Source organism: Tursiops truncatus, chromosome 2, assembly GCF_011762595.2.
Source record: "Tursiops truncatus isolate mTurTru1 chromosome 2, mTurTru1.mat.Y, whole genome shotgun sequence".
NCBI classification, from domain to species: Eukaryota; Metazoa; Chordata; class Mammalia; order Artiodactyla; family Delphinidae; genus Tursiops; species Tursiops truncatus.
This window is the reverse complement of record NC_047035.1, coordinates 169846404-169862778: the sequence shown is the minus strand read 5'-3', so window position 1 is coordinate 169862778 and position 16375 is coordinate 169846404. Positions and strand designations below refer to the sequence as shown.

General features: G+C 40.4%; 1 protein-coding gene and 1 long non-coding RNA gene across 5 annotated transcripts in view; one reads left to right on the top strand and one right to left on the bottom strand.

The window, feature by feature from the left end:
• Positions 1 to 10032, top strand: part of ITGA8 (integrin subunit alpha 8) — a 179736-nt gene extending 169704 nt beyond the window's left edge. For all 4 annotated transcript variants that reach the window (XM_033852479.2, XM_073801692.1, XM_073801693.1 and 1 more), the window contains 2 exons: positions 6707 to 6829; positions 8569 to 10032. In XM_033852479.2, coding sequence (XP_033708370.1) covers positions 6707 to 6829; positions 8569 to 8655 — 210 coding nt within the window. In that variant the 3' untranslated portion in view covers positions 8656 to 10032. The remainder of the gene's footprint in view (positions 1 to 6706; positions 6830 to 8568) is intronic.
• LOC141278116 (uncharacterized) overlaps positions 1 to 16375 on the bottom strand; it is a 90924-nt gene that overhangs the window by 6592 nt on the left and 67957 nt on the right. The gene's annotated exons all lie outside the window — the stretch shown is intronic.

Here is a 16375-nt window from a genome sequence, read left to right as displayed (position 1 = left end):
GAAACATGCCAAGACACATATTAATCAAGCTATCAAAAATTAAGGGAAAATTAAGGGAAAAGCAACAAATAATATACAAGGGAATCCCCATAAGATTAACAGCTGATCTTTCAGCAAAAACTCTGCAAGCCAGAAGGGAGTGGCAGGACATATTCAAAGTGATGAAAGGGTTAGGGTTAGGGTTAGGGTTACTCTACCAAGATTACTCTACCCAACAAGGATGTCATTCAGATTCAACGGAGAAATTAGAACCTTTACAGACAAGCAAAAGCTAAGAGAATTCAGCACCACCAAAACAGCTTTACAAAAAAATGTTACAGGAACTTCTCTAGGCAGTAAACATAAGAGAAGGAAAACTCTTATAAAAATAAACCCAAAACAATTAAGAAAATGGTAATAGGAACATACATATTGATAATTACCTCAAATGTAAATGGATTAAACACTCAACCAAAAGACACAGAATGGCTGAATGGATACAAAAAAAAGACCCATATATATGCTGTCTACAAAAAACCCACTTCAGACCTAGGGACACATACAGACTGAAAGTGAGGAGATGGAAAAAGATATTCCATGCAAATGGAAATCAAAAGAAAGTTGGAGAAGCAATTCTCATATCAGACAAAATACTTTAAAGTAACGGCTATCACAAGACACAAAGAAGGACACTACATAATGATCAAGGGATCAATCCAAGAAGAAGATAGGGCAATTGTAAATATTTATGTGCCCAACATAACAGCACCTCAATACAATAAGGCAAATGCTAACAGCCATAAAAGGGGAAATCGACAGTAACACAATCATGGTAGGGGACTTCAACAGCCCACTTTCACTAATGGACAGATCATCCAAAATGAAAGTAAATAAGGAAACACAAGCTTTAAATGATACATTAAACAAGATGGACTTAATTGATATTTATAGGACATTCCATCCCAAAACAACAGAATACACTTTCCTCTCAAGTGCTCATGAAACATTCTCCAGGATGGATCATATCTTGCATCACAAATCAAGCGTTGGTAAATTTAAGAAAATTGAAATCGTATCTTTTCTGACCACAACACTATGAGACTAGATATCAATTACAAGAAAAAAAACAAACACATAGAAGCTAAACAATATGCTACTAAATAACCAAGAGATCACTGAAGAAATCAAAGAGGAAATCAGAAAATACCTAGAAACAAATGACAATGAAAACACGATGACCCAAAACCCATGGGATGCAGCAAAAGCAGTTCTAAGAGAGAAGTTTATAGCAATACAATCCTACCTCAAGAAACATCTCAAATAAACAACCTAACCTTACATCTAATGCATTTAGATAAAAAAGAACAAAAAACGCCCCAAAATTAGCAAAAGGAAAGAAATCATAAAGATCGGATCAGAAGTAAATTAAAAATCGTATGAGGAAACAATAACAAAGATCAGTAAAACTAATAGCTGTTTCTTTGAGAAGATAAACAAAGCTGATAAACCATTAGCCAGACTCATCAAGCAAAAAAGGGAGAAGACTCAAATCAACAGAATTAGAAATGAAAAAGCAGAAGTAACAACTGACACTGCAGAAATACAAAGGATCATGAGAGATTACTACAAGAAGCTCTATGCCAATAAAATGGACAACCTGGAAGAAATGGACAATTTGTTAGAAAAGCACAACCTTCCGAAACTGAACCAGGAAGAAATAGAAAATGTAAAGAGACGAATCACAAGCACGGAAATTGAAACTGTGATTAAAAATCTTCCAACTGGGCTTCCCTGGTGGTGCAGTGGTTAAGAGTCCACCTGCCGATGCAGGGGACACGGGTTCATGCCCCGGTCTGGAAAGATCCCACATGCCGTGGAGTGGCTAGGCCCGTGAGCCATGGCTGCTGAGCCTGCACGTCTGGAGCCTATACTCCACAACGGGAGAGGCCACAACAGTGAAAGGCCCGTGTACCGCAAAAAAAAAAAAAAAAATCTTCCAACTAACAAAAGCCCAGGGCTAGGTGGGTTCACAGGCGAATTTTATCAAACATTTAGAGAAGAGCTAACACCTATCCTTCTCAAACTCTTCCAAAATATAGCAGAGGGAGGAACACTCCCAAACTCATTCTATGAAGCCACCATCACCCTGATACCAAAACCATATGATCATCTCAATAGATGCAGAAAAAGCTTTTGACAAAATTCAGCACCCATTTATGATTAAAAAAAAATACTCCAGAAAGTAGGCATAGAGGGAACCGACCTCAACATAATAAAGGCCATATATGACCAACCCACAGCCAACATCATTCTCAATGGTGAAAAAGTGAAACTATTTCCACTAAGATCAGGAACAAGACAAGGTTGCGTACTCACCATCATTATTCAACATAGGTTTAGAAGTTTTAGCCACAGCCATCAGAGAAGAAAAAGAAATAAAAGGAATACAAATTGGAAAAGAAGAAGTAAAACTGTCACTGTTTGCAGATGACATGATACCATACAGAGAGAATCCTAAAGATGCTACCAGAAAACTACCAGAGCTAGTCAATGAATTTGGTAAAGTAACAGGACACAAAATTAATGCACAGAAATCTCTTGCATTCCTATACACTAATGATGAAAAATCTGAAAGAGCAATTAAGGAAACACTCCCATTTACCACTGCAACAAAAAGAATAAAATACCTAGGAATAAACCTACCTAAGGAGACAAAAGACCTGTATGCAGAAAACTATAAGACACTGATGAAAGAAATTAAAGATGATACAAAAAGATGGAGAGATATACCACGTTCTTGGATTGGAAGAATCAACAATGTGAAAATGACTCTACTACCCAAAGCAATCTACAGATTCAATACAATCCCTGTCAAACTACCAATGGCATTTTTCACAGAACTAGAACAAAAAATTTCACAATTTGTGTGGAAACACAAAAGACTCTGAATAGCCAAAGCAATACTGAAAAAGAAAAGTGGAGCTGGAGGAATCAGACTCCCTGACCTCAGATTATACTACAAAGCTACAGTAACCAAGACAAGTATGGGACTGGCACAAAAACAAATATAGATCGATGGAACAGGACAGAAAGCCCAGAGATAAACCCATGCACATATGGTCACCTTATCATTGATAAAGGAGGCAAGAATATACAATGGAGAAAAGACAGCATCTTCAATACGTAGTGCTGGAAAAATGGGACAGCTACATGTAACAGAATGAAATTAGAACACTCCCTAACACCATACACAAAAATAAACTCAAAATGGATTAAAGACCTAAATGTAAGGCCAGACACTATCAAACTGTTAGAGGAAAACATAGGCAGAACACTCTATGATGTAAATCACAGTAAGATCCTTTTTGACCCACCTCCTAGAGAAAAGGAAATGAAAACAAAAATAAACAAATGGGACTTAATGAAACTTAAAAGCTTTTGCACAACAAAGGAAACCATAAACAAGACCAAAAGACAACCCTCAGAATGGGAGAAAATATTTGCAAATGAAGCAACTGACAAAGGATTAATCTCCAAAATATATAAGCAGCTCATGCAGCTCAACATCAAAAAAAACAAACAACCCAATCCAAAAATGGGCAGAAGACCTAAATAGACATTTCTCCAAAGAAGATATACAGATTGCCAACAAACACATGAAATGATGCTCCACATCACTAATCATTAGAGAAATGCAAATCAAAACTACAATGAGGTATCACCTCACACCAGTCAGAATGGCCATCATCAAAAAATCTACAAAGAATAAATCCTGGAGAGGGTGTGGAGAAAAGGGAACCCTCTTGCACTGTTGGTGGGAATTTAAATTGCTACAGCCACTATGGAGGTTCCTTAAAAAACTAAATAGAACTACCATATGACCCAGAAATCCCACTACTGGGCATATACCCTGAGAAAACCATAATTCAAAAAGAGTCATGTACCACAATGTTCATTGCAGCTCTATTTACGATAGCCAGGACATGGAAGCAACCTAAGTGTCCATCGAGAGATGAATGGATAAAGAAGATGTGGTACACATATACAATGGAATATTACTCAGCCATAAAAAGAAATGAAATTGAGTTGTTTGTAGTGAGGTGGATGGACCTACAATCTGTCATACAGAGTGAGGTAAGTCAGAAAGAGAAAAACAAATACCATATGCTAGCACATATATATGGAACCTAAAAAAAAAGTAAAAAATGGTTCTGAAGAACCTAGGGGCAGGACAGGAATAAAGATGCAGACACAGAGAATGGACTTGAGGACACGGGGAGGGGAAAGGGTAAGCTGGGACAAAGAGAGAGAGAGGCATGGACATATATACACTACCAAACGTAAGGTAGATAGCTGGTGGGAAGCAGCTGCATAGCACAGGGAGATCAGCTCGGTGCTTTGTGACCCCTTAGAGGGGTGGGATAGGGAGGGTGGGAGGGAGACACAAGAGGGAGGGGATATGAGGATATATGTATACATAGAGCTGATTCACTTTGCCATACAGCAGAAACTAACACACCACTGTAAAGCAATTATACTCCAATAAAGATGTTAAAAAAAAACAAACTGTATCGGTGTGCCTCCAGTAATATTAGGGTTATTTTAAGTTATCATTTCATGCCCTTTCTCTGAGCACCTTAAGATGCAGGATTGAGCACTGATTTCATACATTATCAGATGTAATTCACCAAGGAAAAGGGATATAAAGAGAAACTGTCTGGTCCCCAACTGGCTTGTGGAACCATAACCATGCAGAGGATCACTTCAGAGTAAATTACTGGAATGGAGATGTTTGAGTCCTTGCAATGCATTTCTTCAAAATTGGTACCATGTGTCCCGTCCTCAAACTGTGTCAAGTACGGTGAGTGTGATCCCTCTGTGGTCATGGAACGTTGCTATTATGGAACCCTCTTATCGATGCTCTGGATGAATAGGGGCAACACCGGCCAGGGAAGCTAACAGGTAAAGGAGGAAGGTACAAAGGTGAGTAGGTTATGCTAGGCTTTCTCTCACTGAGAGCATCTGTCAAGTCCCCAGCATTCCTCACCACGTGGAATCTCTAGCAGTTTCACCACCATCAGTGTCGTTGTTCAGCCTGGATGTAAATGATACTTGGGGCTGGTGAATCAAGTGAATAAGTCATCAGTACGTGTGTGGCACAAGGGACGTGGACCAGGATGCAGGAGCAATAAAAACCTTGACAGGCTAAGAAGAGCACAGGCAGAATGCTCAAATCTAGTTAAGAAGGTGGAAGGAAAGATGTGAGCAGAGGGACTTCCCTGGTGGTCCCGTGGGTAAGACTCCACGCTCCCAGTGCAGGGGGCCTGGGTTTGATCCCTGGGCAGGGAACTAGATCTCGCATGCCGCAACTAAGACCAGGCACAGCCAAAATAAATAAATAAATAATAAAAACAAATCAATAAATATTAAAAAAAAAAAAAAAAAAAGACGTGAGCAGAGGCAGGACCCAGCACTAGGGCACAGGCTCTGAAAACACCCATGTTTCCAGCCAGGGGAAGCACCAGAACCACCACCCCACCCTGAGTTCACCCGCACCTCCTGGTGGGGTAGGGAAGTGTGGCCTAGAGTTTCTGCATGTGGGTCAGGACGAGACTCAGGATCCTTCCAACCAACACAGTTAAAACCAGGAGCACATGAACCAGTTCAACTGAGGCGATGCTCACTTCTCTCTAAAACCAGATAGGCCTGCTTTGGTGAATAACATTTTAGATCCAAGAATATTTTTCTTTCTCTTTTCTTTGACAGCAAGTGTGTCAAAGCGGCAGGGCTGGGTCTCTCCTTGGTTTTTTTGGGAGTCTCCAGAGGCAGAGGTCCCCAGCACATAGGCTATAGTAGAGCTGCTTCTTCCCACGTGGGGAGGCAGGGGTGGGTCGCACACATGGAGCGTGCAGTCCTGCTGGGAAGGTCTCATTTTTCGTCGAAGTTCCCTTGCAACAGTGGGGAATTCAGTGAGGCCCAACAGCAACTGAAAATTGGATTTAAGACCGAAGGCAGCTCCAATACATCGGGACAATTAGCATTCATGTCACTGACTACAGTTACTTTCATAAAATGTGAGTTACTTTCATAAAATGCATCATGGCCTTACATGACTGTGATTACTAGAGCAATGATGGGCTCTTTCTTGGTAGAGCACAGAGCCTAGGGCTAAAGAGGCAGTGACACTAATTAGATCTGTGGATCACTTAGTCCCCTGGGACTCAATTTTCTCATCTGTAAAATCAGGAATTAGGTGATGTCTATCCTTCTTGCACTCCAGCAGTCCATGGTTGTTTGCAAGCTCACCTCTCAGTGAGGTGAGCCCAGTTCTGTGGAGAAACGTGTGGGCAGACTTGGCTTTTTGTAGGGTTTACTTTTAGCCATTTTTTGCCGTAAAAGGTCCAACCCAATTTAAGGTAACTCCTTTCCACCTTGTTGGTTCCTGGTCCACCTCAATTCTATTCTAGGGTTTCTGGGTTGGTATAAGCCAAACACCCACCAAGTGTCTGTAACTGGACTTGCACCTAACCTGGGAGGCCTGAGAATGTGCCAATTTTTAAGATGCCATGTTCGAGTGCTGTAAACCATCAAATCTCCCCTGGGGTGATTTCAATTATTGCATGGATCCTTTCAGAAGTACTCCCCCCAGTATTATATTGGTAATTACTGCTCTATTTCACCCAGTAGTTTTCACGTTAGAGCTCATTTCTTTTATGTTCCGTTCCAGATTAAAACATCGGTTATTTGGGCAACCCCAAATGTTTCCTTCTCGATCCCGTTATGGGTAATAATACTAGCAATACTTCTTGGATTACTGGTTCTGGCCATTTTAACCTTGGCTTTATGGAAGGTAAGTTTATTTGCTTTCTTTTCCTTTTTCAGTAGAGAGGCCACAGAGAGGATTTAGAAGGATATACCTAGGATTTTAAAAGACAAGGCTAGAGGCATGATTTGGGAATTTCCAACATAGGGACATGAAGGGAAAATGGTCTTGTTTGCTTTGGCAAACTTAGTATGCTTGTGGAAGTGACATTTAAGAAGACTGAGGGTGTTTATTGCTGCTTTTATCTTGTAATTTCTTGTAAATAAATGTAAAGAGAGTTGGACTTTATTAACTAAGACCTGTGATCTTCTTTCCAATATGCTTGGAGTGATCATGTTATGATGAAGACTTCTTTTTCTTATTTAATTAATCGAGATCTTCAGCTTTTTGTTGACACAATCCTATCAGCAATACTTTGAGAGTTTTCTTTATAAGCACTACACGGATGCAATTAATATAGTAATTAATTATTACATGGGCTTTCAATGACACCACATAGATCATGCATGTTCTAATATTCTCAGACTTGCTTTTTTCATCTTGCCAACTAGTCCATCCCATTAAGAAGCCTTAACTTACTCTTTCATGTGTTTTGCTGACGTTTCTACTAAAAGTCTACAATGTGAGTTAATTTCTGGTCCCCAAACCACAGTACTGCCAAGTTCAGAGCTTTCCATTCCAAAATAGAAACAATGTCACAGTGACATGACTGTGACAGTAATTAACCCAGTCCCGTCTTAGTTAATCGCTATTGTTGGCATTCTCCAAAATCATAGTGTATTTTTATTTTGAAACATGAGGCATGCTTAATAAACTGAGAAATCCTTGCCTTTTGAGTTAAATAATGGCTTTCCTGATCATTATCAGCTGTTTTGTGCCATCCTGAGCCCACAAGGGTCTATTGCACAGTCTACCTTTACAAATAGACTTTCATGTTAGTCTGTTATTTATAGAAACTTTATGTCCATAAATGATGCAACGATACACAGCAATTGATAGAATATTGCACTAGTCCTACAAAGGAAAGATGACTCAATGGTTATAAGTCAAACCCAACAAATTGGGCTTCCAACCTAAGAAACAAGAATTAAGGTTCTAGGTTCCTAGGAAAAGTTATATTCTCCTAGACCAAGTACTCCTTTGAAATTCAGGAGAATGAAAATTCTATAATCACCTCTTCCCCGAGTTGCTGATTGATTTTCGGAGTCACGAAGATGTTCTGGGATTGAAATAAAGGACCCATATACTGTATGGGTCCTCCATATACTGTATACAGTATACAGTATATTCCTCCATATACTGTATGTTCCACCAAGTGCAGAGAGATAGACAAGCGTCTCCTCACTTCTTCCTTCAGTCCATCCCAAGGTAGCCCACAGTCCACTTCAGGATTCTGCCAGCCCTGGCTGGCAGTTCACATTGCTGCTGGCTCCAGAAAACATGCCAAAAGCAGAGAGGGACTCCTTGGGCCAGGTTGCTGTAACCCCAGAAAAATATACGAGGTCCATAAGCGGTTTATATAAAATGAACATTCTCCCACCACCATGGACATGGCAGGAAGGACACAGATGCTCTGCGTAGGCAATGAATTCCTCTCTGCAGGTAAAGAACACACTGCTATCACCTCGTAATTTGGAGAATTGAGCAGATTATATTCTCAGAGCACCAAGTTCCTTAGACAACAAATAAAGGGAAAACTCTTAGAATGAGGACTTTCACAAATTCTCAGGATGACCTGACTTGCTAGCCTGTTTCTCTCTTTGTAGTGCGGATTCTTTGACCGAGCAAGACCCCCCCAGGATGATATGAATGACAGGGAACAGCTGACCAATGAGAAAACCCCTGAGGCGTGAAAAGGAAAACCAAAGACCAAACGAACTCCGACACTGGTCCAGTTCAAAGAAAAGAAGGATCAGGAAGGTTCAACCAAGGTTTTCCTCTACCTGCCAGTGTCCTAAGAATTGGAAAGGCCATGGTATCACCTTGTCTACGCTGTGCTTTAGAAAAGCTGCCTCGGATCCCAGTGACCCTTTTCCGGAAGGAAGCATCCTTGACGCTGCAGAAACAATGGACAATCGCGGAAGATGTCTTTGGCTTGAGTCCTTCCGTATTTGGCAGACACTTTGAAATGGGTATGGGAACATGAGGTTGCTTTCCAGATAAATCCAACTGAAGTCTCAAAGATGCAATGTCTGAATTAGGATAGACTTTAGAAGGTGAACTAGGACCAAACCTTCCGACACTACTGTATCCAACGGAATATTTGACACCTCCCTCTGGAAAAGAAACATTTCTAATGACGTTACTGCTCAGGGAGACCAACCTATGCTGTTGGGACTGTGAAAGTACTTTGGAAACGGCAAAGATCATCTTTGTAAGTGAGGATAACGATTTATTTATTTATTTTCCATGGCTCTAGGCTGATACTCTAGAGGATTTGGAAATTAAGATTTGGTTCGCTGGTTTTCAAAATCACTCACTAGATTTCCTTCCGCGATATCCAGTTTGTGTATAATATATCATTTAGCAGAACTTAGGATTTAGACAGCGTTAAAGAAAAGCAAACTGGTATTCGAAGACCGTTTCACTCAACACCTTGCTGCCTTCTACCTGAAATTACTTTTATTCACACTTCCAGGGCCTCACATCTGCTTAATTTAGCTTTGCAAAAAGTTGCATTTGTATTTCCTTTTACAAAAAAAAAAATAATAATAATCTTTCCATTGACTTAATTAGCAATATACAAATTTCCAGGGACTCTTGACCCTAGGTGGTGCTTAAAAGTAATGGTAAAATTTCTAGAATCCATTAATAAAAAAGCAATTTAATAATTTGGGTAAACATATTATTTTTAATATCTACAAGAGGCAATGCCAACATTTAGCTTGGTATTAAACATCTATTTTTTTCTACTACACCTCAAACTTATATTCACAGAAAAGACATGTTAAACATAAATAGTAGGAAACGTAAAGTTAGGCAGATGTGAGATGAACCTAGAAAACATGTTCCTAGGGATTTTATTTAGAATTGCCTATTCCCACTTTACTATTCATTTTTACTGCTAATCTTTATAGTACATGACTTTGGAAAATAATTCTTACTTAAGCTATTTTCCCACTGTCTTTAATTTAACCATCACAGAAACTTCATGTTTAAAACTCTTGTAAATAATCCATAATCATGTGTAACAGTATCATTTTTCAAGTAAAATTGACCAGCCAAATTTATATAGTCTGCCCAAGTTTGTATCCTTTTTATGATAATGAAAAACTATTATGAAGAGATGCTGAACAAATTTTATATTTATGTGCAATATTTTATAGACCTATGTATCAAAAGCATGTTTACACTGGCATTAGTTATTTTTAAAATTAATATCCTGAATATTAAGTATGATAGAACCAGCAGACCCAAATCCTTAAGTTTATGAAGCAGTTGGAAAATTTATATCCCTATTTCAATAATCACACTTGATTTGAAAGATGAGCCAGACTCACAGACACTAAATTTTCGGTCATGACTTAACCTGGAGAGGAGCCATCTGGTTACAGCTGCACAACTTCTTTGGAAACCAAACGAAAGGCACATGGACGAACACACTGAACAGTTTGTATTCTGTCCGCTTGTGAGTTAAATTCTGTCACGGTAGTGGTTTCAAGCTGTCAGGAACCCAAGTCTGGCTCCCAGTGTGTGTGGCTCACTGGGTGAGAACTGCACATGTTTCAAAGAGTTGGAGGGTCCCACACCAGCCTCAGGGGGTCTTAGGTGTTAGTTGTCTGGGTGGAATTGGTCGTACAGGGAGGTGGTCGTTTCTGTAAGATGATTGGAGGGATGTCTCTCCAATCATATCACAGAGATGGGTCTCTCTTCCCCCAAATAAAGCCCTAAATCTTCTCGTCATGCCTGACTTCTGGCCAAGAGAGAATAAAAGATCCCTGAGAAAACACACCTATTGCCTTTTAAGCTAACCTGTGCGAAGGAACTCTTAGGTCTGGGACCCTATGAGCCAGGGCGTACAGACACCTGGAGGAGACTCGAGGTGCCAGGGGCAAGGCTGGATCCAGAACAGAGCAGGTATGAGGACTTCAGAGGCAAGCTCCAGGCTCACATCTCAGCCAAGAGTGGTCCCCGTCTAGAAGGACAGGCGCTGCCACCTGCAGGCAGCTCACAGACGGCCATCAATGAACACTGAGGTCAGGTGCGTTCTTGAGCATCCCCGCCCCCCCTCCGCATGGAGAATATTCTACCAGTGCACTGAGTGAATCTGCTTCTCATCATGTAAAGCCAATCACTTTCATCATTCATAATGTGCCGTGCTTCTCTTAGAATCTATCTATATTTTAGATATGCCTTTTGAAATACTTGCAGCTAGCTTTCAAGAATGGGAAAAAAAAATGGGCAAATCAAGTTTTATAAACTTGGAGATTTTTATACACTAAGTAAACAACATGGACCAGTCGCCACTGAAGCCCCACTCTTTGAACTCAACTCTTGCTTTATTTAAATACACGTGTAGATATCTGTGAAGATTTTCATGTACCTATTTACCTTGTCACTAATAAAATTAAAAATTAAAGACATGATGACATATTTGTGGTTTGTTTCACAAGCAACATAAAGCTTTCCCACAATGGCAGACATCAAAGGTTTCTGTCTTTATGCCTTCATTCATTCATTCATTCATTTATTTATTTTTGGCTGCATTGGGTCTTCGTTGCTGTGTGGGCTTTCTCTAGTTGAGGCGAGCAGGAGCTGCTCCCCGTTGCGGTGCACAGGCTTCTCGTGGCGGTGGCCTCTTCTGTGGCAGAGCACGGGCTCCAGGGGCACAGGCTTCAGTAGTTGTGGCACATGGGCTCAGCAGTTGTGGCACACAGGCTCAGAAGTTGTGACTCGTGGGCTCTAGGGTGCAGGCTCAGTAGTTGTGGTGCACGGGCTCAGTAGTTGCTCCGCGGCATGTGGGATCTTCCCGGACCGGAGCTCAAATCCATGTCCCCTCCATTGGCAGGTGGACTCCTAACAAATGTGCCACCAGGGAAGTCCCACGCCTTGATTCTTTACTACAAAAACATTTAACATTGGAAGAGATTTGAAAGAGCGAGAACACGACACTTTTTTGGGATGATGAACATGTTCTAAACTTAGATTGTGGTGATGTTTGCATGAATAAACTAAGAAGGACTGGATTGTATGCTTTAAATCGGTGAATTTTATGGTATGTGAATTAAATCGCAATACATATGTTTAAAAAGGTGTGAGTCATTTCTAATACCTACACTTTCATACAACTGATTTCTTTTCTCTACACTGCTGTCAAATTTTGTCCATATAAAAATCTTTGCTTTTTTATGAAGGCTTCTTCGAGTCTTCGGCCAACTTAAAGGCTCCTCCTGTTCTCCAATGGCACTTCGTGAATGACTACACTTTTCCATTTGTTCTCATGACTGTTTTCCAGCTGGGCCGACCCTCTGTGTGAGCAGGAATATCTCTCACCTTTGTGTCTCCTACACCTAGCACCAACATCTGTTATATAGTCAGTGCTCAAAAACCGTTCTAAAGTGAATGAATGAATATGCATATGTGCACAGTAATAATCATGGGGAATATGTACTCCTGTAACCTGTTCCCATTATAAAGCTTGGAGATACACACATTTTTTATCCTATTTAGAGTGTTCACACAGTGTTGTTATAATAGTTACCCAATGTTTGATCCAATTAGCAGATCATCATTTGTTTAACCAACCCTCCTATTGGAAATATTTGTTCACAGATTCATATATTAAGAATAGCATGAAATTGAATACTTTCATACATGAGGCTTCTTTTTGGTTATTTCAATGAGTGAACTTCAAAAGAGTGAGTGGTTTGATTAAAGTATATGAAGAATTTTGTAGTTCTTGATAATATATGTTAAGAGGACTAGATCAATTTGCATTAACCTAAAATACCATTTCCTTCATAATTCTGTCAGCATTTTAAAATATTTTGGTAACTGTTTTCAAATATTACTTTCTTTCAATTTGTATTTCACTGGAATTTGGTACATTTAATGTACACATTTGAGTTCTAATATTTATCGACCATTTAATACAGAGCAATTTATTGCTCATAAAGGTATTTAAATAGTTGCCACTTCTCTGGTGTTCATGAATTACAGTGAAAAGAACCCAGTGCCTGGATGCTTTTCTTATAGCCGAAAGCAAGCAGGAGGATGAATCCTTCACTTCATACTGTATATTCACTCACACTTTAAAGTCTAGACATATCTAAAAACTCAGGGTGGTCCAGAGGTGCCTATGTATCCCAGATGAAAAAACGTAAAAGGAAATAAGATTCAGGAATATTGGTGCTGAAAATCAATGCGCCATCCCAGTACAAACCAGCTGAGTGGGGCAAGACTTCCCCGCGGCACACCCAGAATAATCCATGATGGGCTAGCCCCACCGGTCAGAGCCTGCGCGCGCTCATAGTGGGGGACGTGAAAGAAGTCTTGTCGTGTCTTGAGAGTAGCAAAGTGCTTTCTAGTTGTATGCATACAACAAGAGCTCAGCCTTCTCCCCAAATTCTGTTGATACCTTTGTCACTTCCAGCCATTTTACATGCAGACACTGAACAGCATCAAAACTTTCTAGAGGTTGAGTTGAGATCTGGGTGCCTAGAGTGGGCAAAATAAGATAAGGATCCCTTCTTGGAGAATTCTGAGAAAAGGCAGAATTCCCTCCAGAGCTGCACACTTCCTCTGTGAAAGGTGACCATCTCACAGGTTACCTTTATAAGACACAGCACCCTGGTGACCTCAGGAAGAACCAAAACATGAACACCTTTGGTTGCTATCCATGAATGCCAACACAGTACCTCCCTAGGGCCTAATGTTCTTTTCCGCACATACAGCAGATTTTCTCCTTCAGAATTGTGATCACATTAAAAGTTGACTTCTGGCCTTCTAAGCTTGCATCCTTCCATGCTGTCCTCTCCCTTCTCGCCACCCACCACCTGATCTGGAGGAGCCGGCTCAGTCTGTTGCTGCCAAACAACATGTGGAAACAGTACGTGGGACCAGGCATCCCGAGCACCGGGCCTGGGCCTCCTCTTGCCTCACCTGGGCCCACCCACTGGGCGCGGGGCAGAAGAGGAGCTCTCCCTTCATTTTTGAGCCGTGTGGCTGACAGGGTCTTGGTGCGCTAGCCAGGTGTCAGGCCTGAGACTCTGAGGTGGGAGCCAAGTTCAGGACATTGGTCCACCAGAGACCGCCCAGCCCCATGTAATATCAATCGGCGAGAGCTCTCCCAGAGACCTCCATCTCAACACTAAGACCCAGTTCCACCCAACAGCCAGTAAGCTCGAGGGCTGGAGGCCCCATGCCAAACAACTAGCAAGACAGAAACACAACTGCACCCATTAGCAGAGAGTCTGCCTAAAATCATACTGAGTTCACAGACACCCCAAAACACACCACTGGACATGGTCCTGCCCACCAGAAAGACAAGATCCAGCCCCACCCACCAGAACACAAGCACTAGTCCCCTCCACCAGGAACCTACACAAGCCATGAAACCAACCTCACTCACTGGGGGCAGACACCAAAAACGACGTGAACTACGAACCCAAAGCCTGCGAAAAGGAGACCCCAAACATAGTAAGTTAAGCAAAATGAGAAGACAGAGAAACACACAGCAGATGAAGGAGCAAGATAAAAACCCACCAGACCAAACAAATGAAGAGGAAATAGGCAGTCTACCTGAAAAAGAATTCAGAATAATGATAGTAAAGATGATCCAAAATCTTGGAAATAGAATGGAGAAAATGCAAGAAACGTTTAACAAGGACCTAGAAGAACTAAAGAGCAAACAAACAATGATGAACAGCACAATAAATGAAATTAAAAATTCTCTAGAAGGAATCAATAGCAGAATCCATAGCAGAATACCTGAGGCAAAAAAATGGATAAGTGAGCTGGAAGATAAAGTAGTGGAAATAACCACCACAGAGCAGAATAAAGAAAAAAAAATAAAAGAACTGAGGACAGTCTCAGAGGCCTCTGGGACAACCCTAAATGCACTAACATTCGAATTATAGGGGTCCCAGAAGAAGAAGAGAAAAAGAAAGGGACTGAGAAAATATTTGAAGAGATTATACTTGAAAACTTCCCTAACATGGGATAGGAAATAGTCAATTAAGTCCAGGAAGCACAGAGAGTCCCATACAGGATAAATCCAAGGAGAAAAACACCAAGATACATATTAAACGAACTATCAAAAATTAAATACAAAGAAAAAATATTCAAAGCAGCAAGGGAAAAGCAACAAATAACATACAAGGGAATCCCCATAAGGTTAACAGCTGATCTTTCAGCAGAAACTCTGCAAGCCAGAAGGGAGTGGCAGGGCATATTTAAAGCGATGAAAGGGAAAAACCTACAACCAAGATTACTCTACCCAGCAAGGATCTCATTCAGATTCAATGGAGAAATTAAAACCTTTACAGACAAGCCAAAGTTAAGAGAATTCAGCACCACCAAAACAGCTTTACAACAAATGCTAAAGGAACTTCTCTAGGCAGGAAACATAAGAGAAGGAAAAGACCTACAAAAACAAACCCAAAACAATTAAGAAAATGGTAATAGGAACATACATATTGATAATTACCTTAAATGTAAGTGGATTAAATGCTCCAACCAAAAGACATAGACTGGCTGAATGGATACAAAAACAAGACCTGTATATCTGCTGTCTACAAGAGACCCACTTCAGACCTAGGGACACATACAGACTGAAAGTGAGGGGATGGAAAAAGATATTCCATGCAAATGGAAACCAAAAGAAAGCTGGAATAACAATTCTCATATCAGACAAAATAGACTTTAAAATAAAGGCTCACAAGAGACAAAGAAGGACACTACATAATGCTCAAGGGATCATTCCAGGAAAAAGATATAGCAATTAGCAATATAGCAAGAAGAAGATATAGCAGCCCAACATAAGAGCACCTCAATACAATAAGGCAAATGCTAACAGCCATGAAAGGGGAAATCGACAGTAACACAATCATGGTAGGGGACTTCAACAGCCCACTTTCACCAATGGACAGATCAACCAAAATGAAAATAAATAAAGAAACACAAGCTTGAACTGATACATTAAACCAGATGGATTTAATTGATATTTATAGGACATTCCATCCAAAAACAACAGAATACACTTTCTTCTCAAGTGCTGATGGAACATTCTCCAGGAAAGATCATATTTGGGTCAGAAATCAAGCCTCGGTAAATTTAAGAATACTGAAATTATATCAAGTACCTTTTCCGATCACAATGCCAAGAGACTAACTATCAATTACGGAAAAAAACTGTAAAAGATACAAACACATGGAGGCTAAACAATACACTACTAAATAACCAAGAGATCACTGAAGAAATCAAAAAAAACCTAGAAACAAATGACAATGAAAACATGGTGACACAAAACCTATGGGATGCAGCAAAAGCAGTTCTAAGAGGAAAGTTTTTAGAACTACAATCCTACCTCAAGAAACAAGAAACATCTCAAATAAACAACCTAACCTTACACCT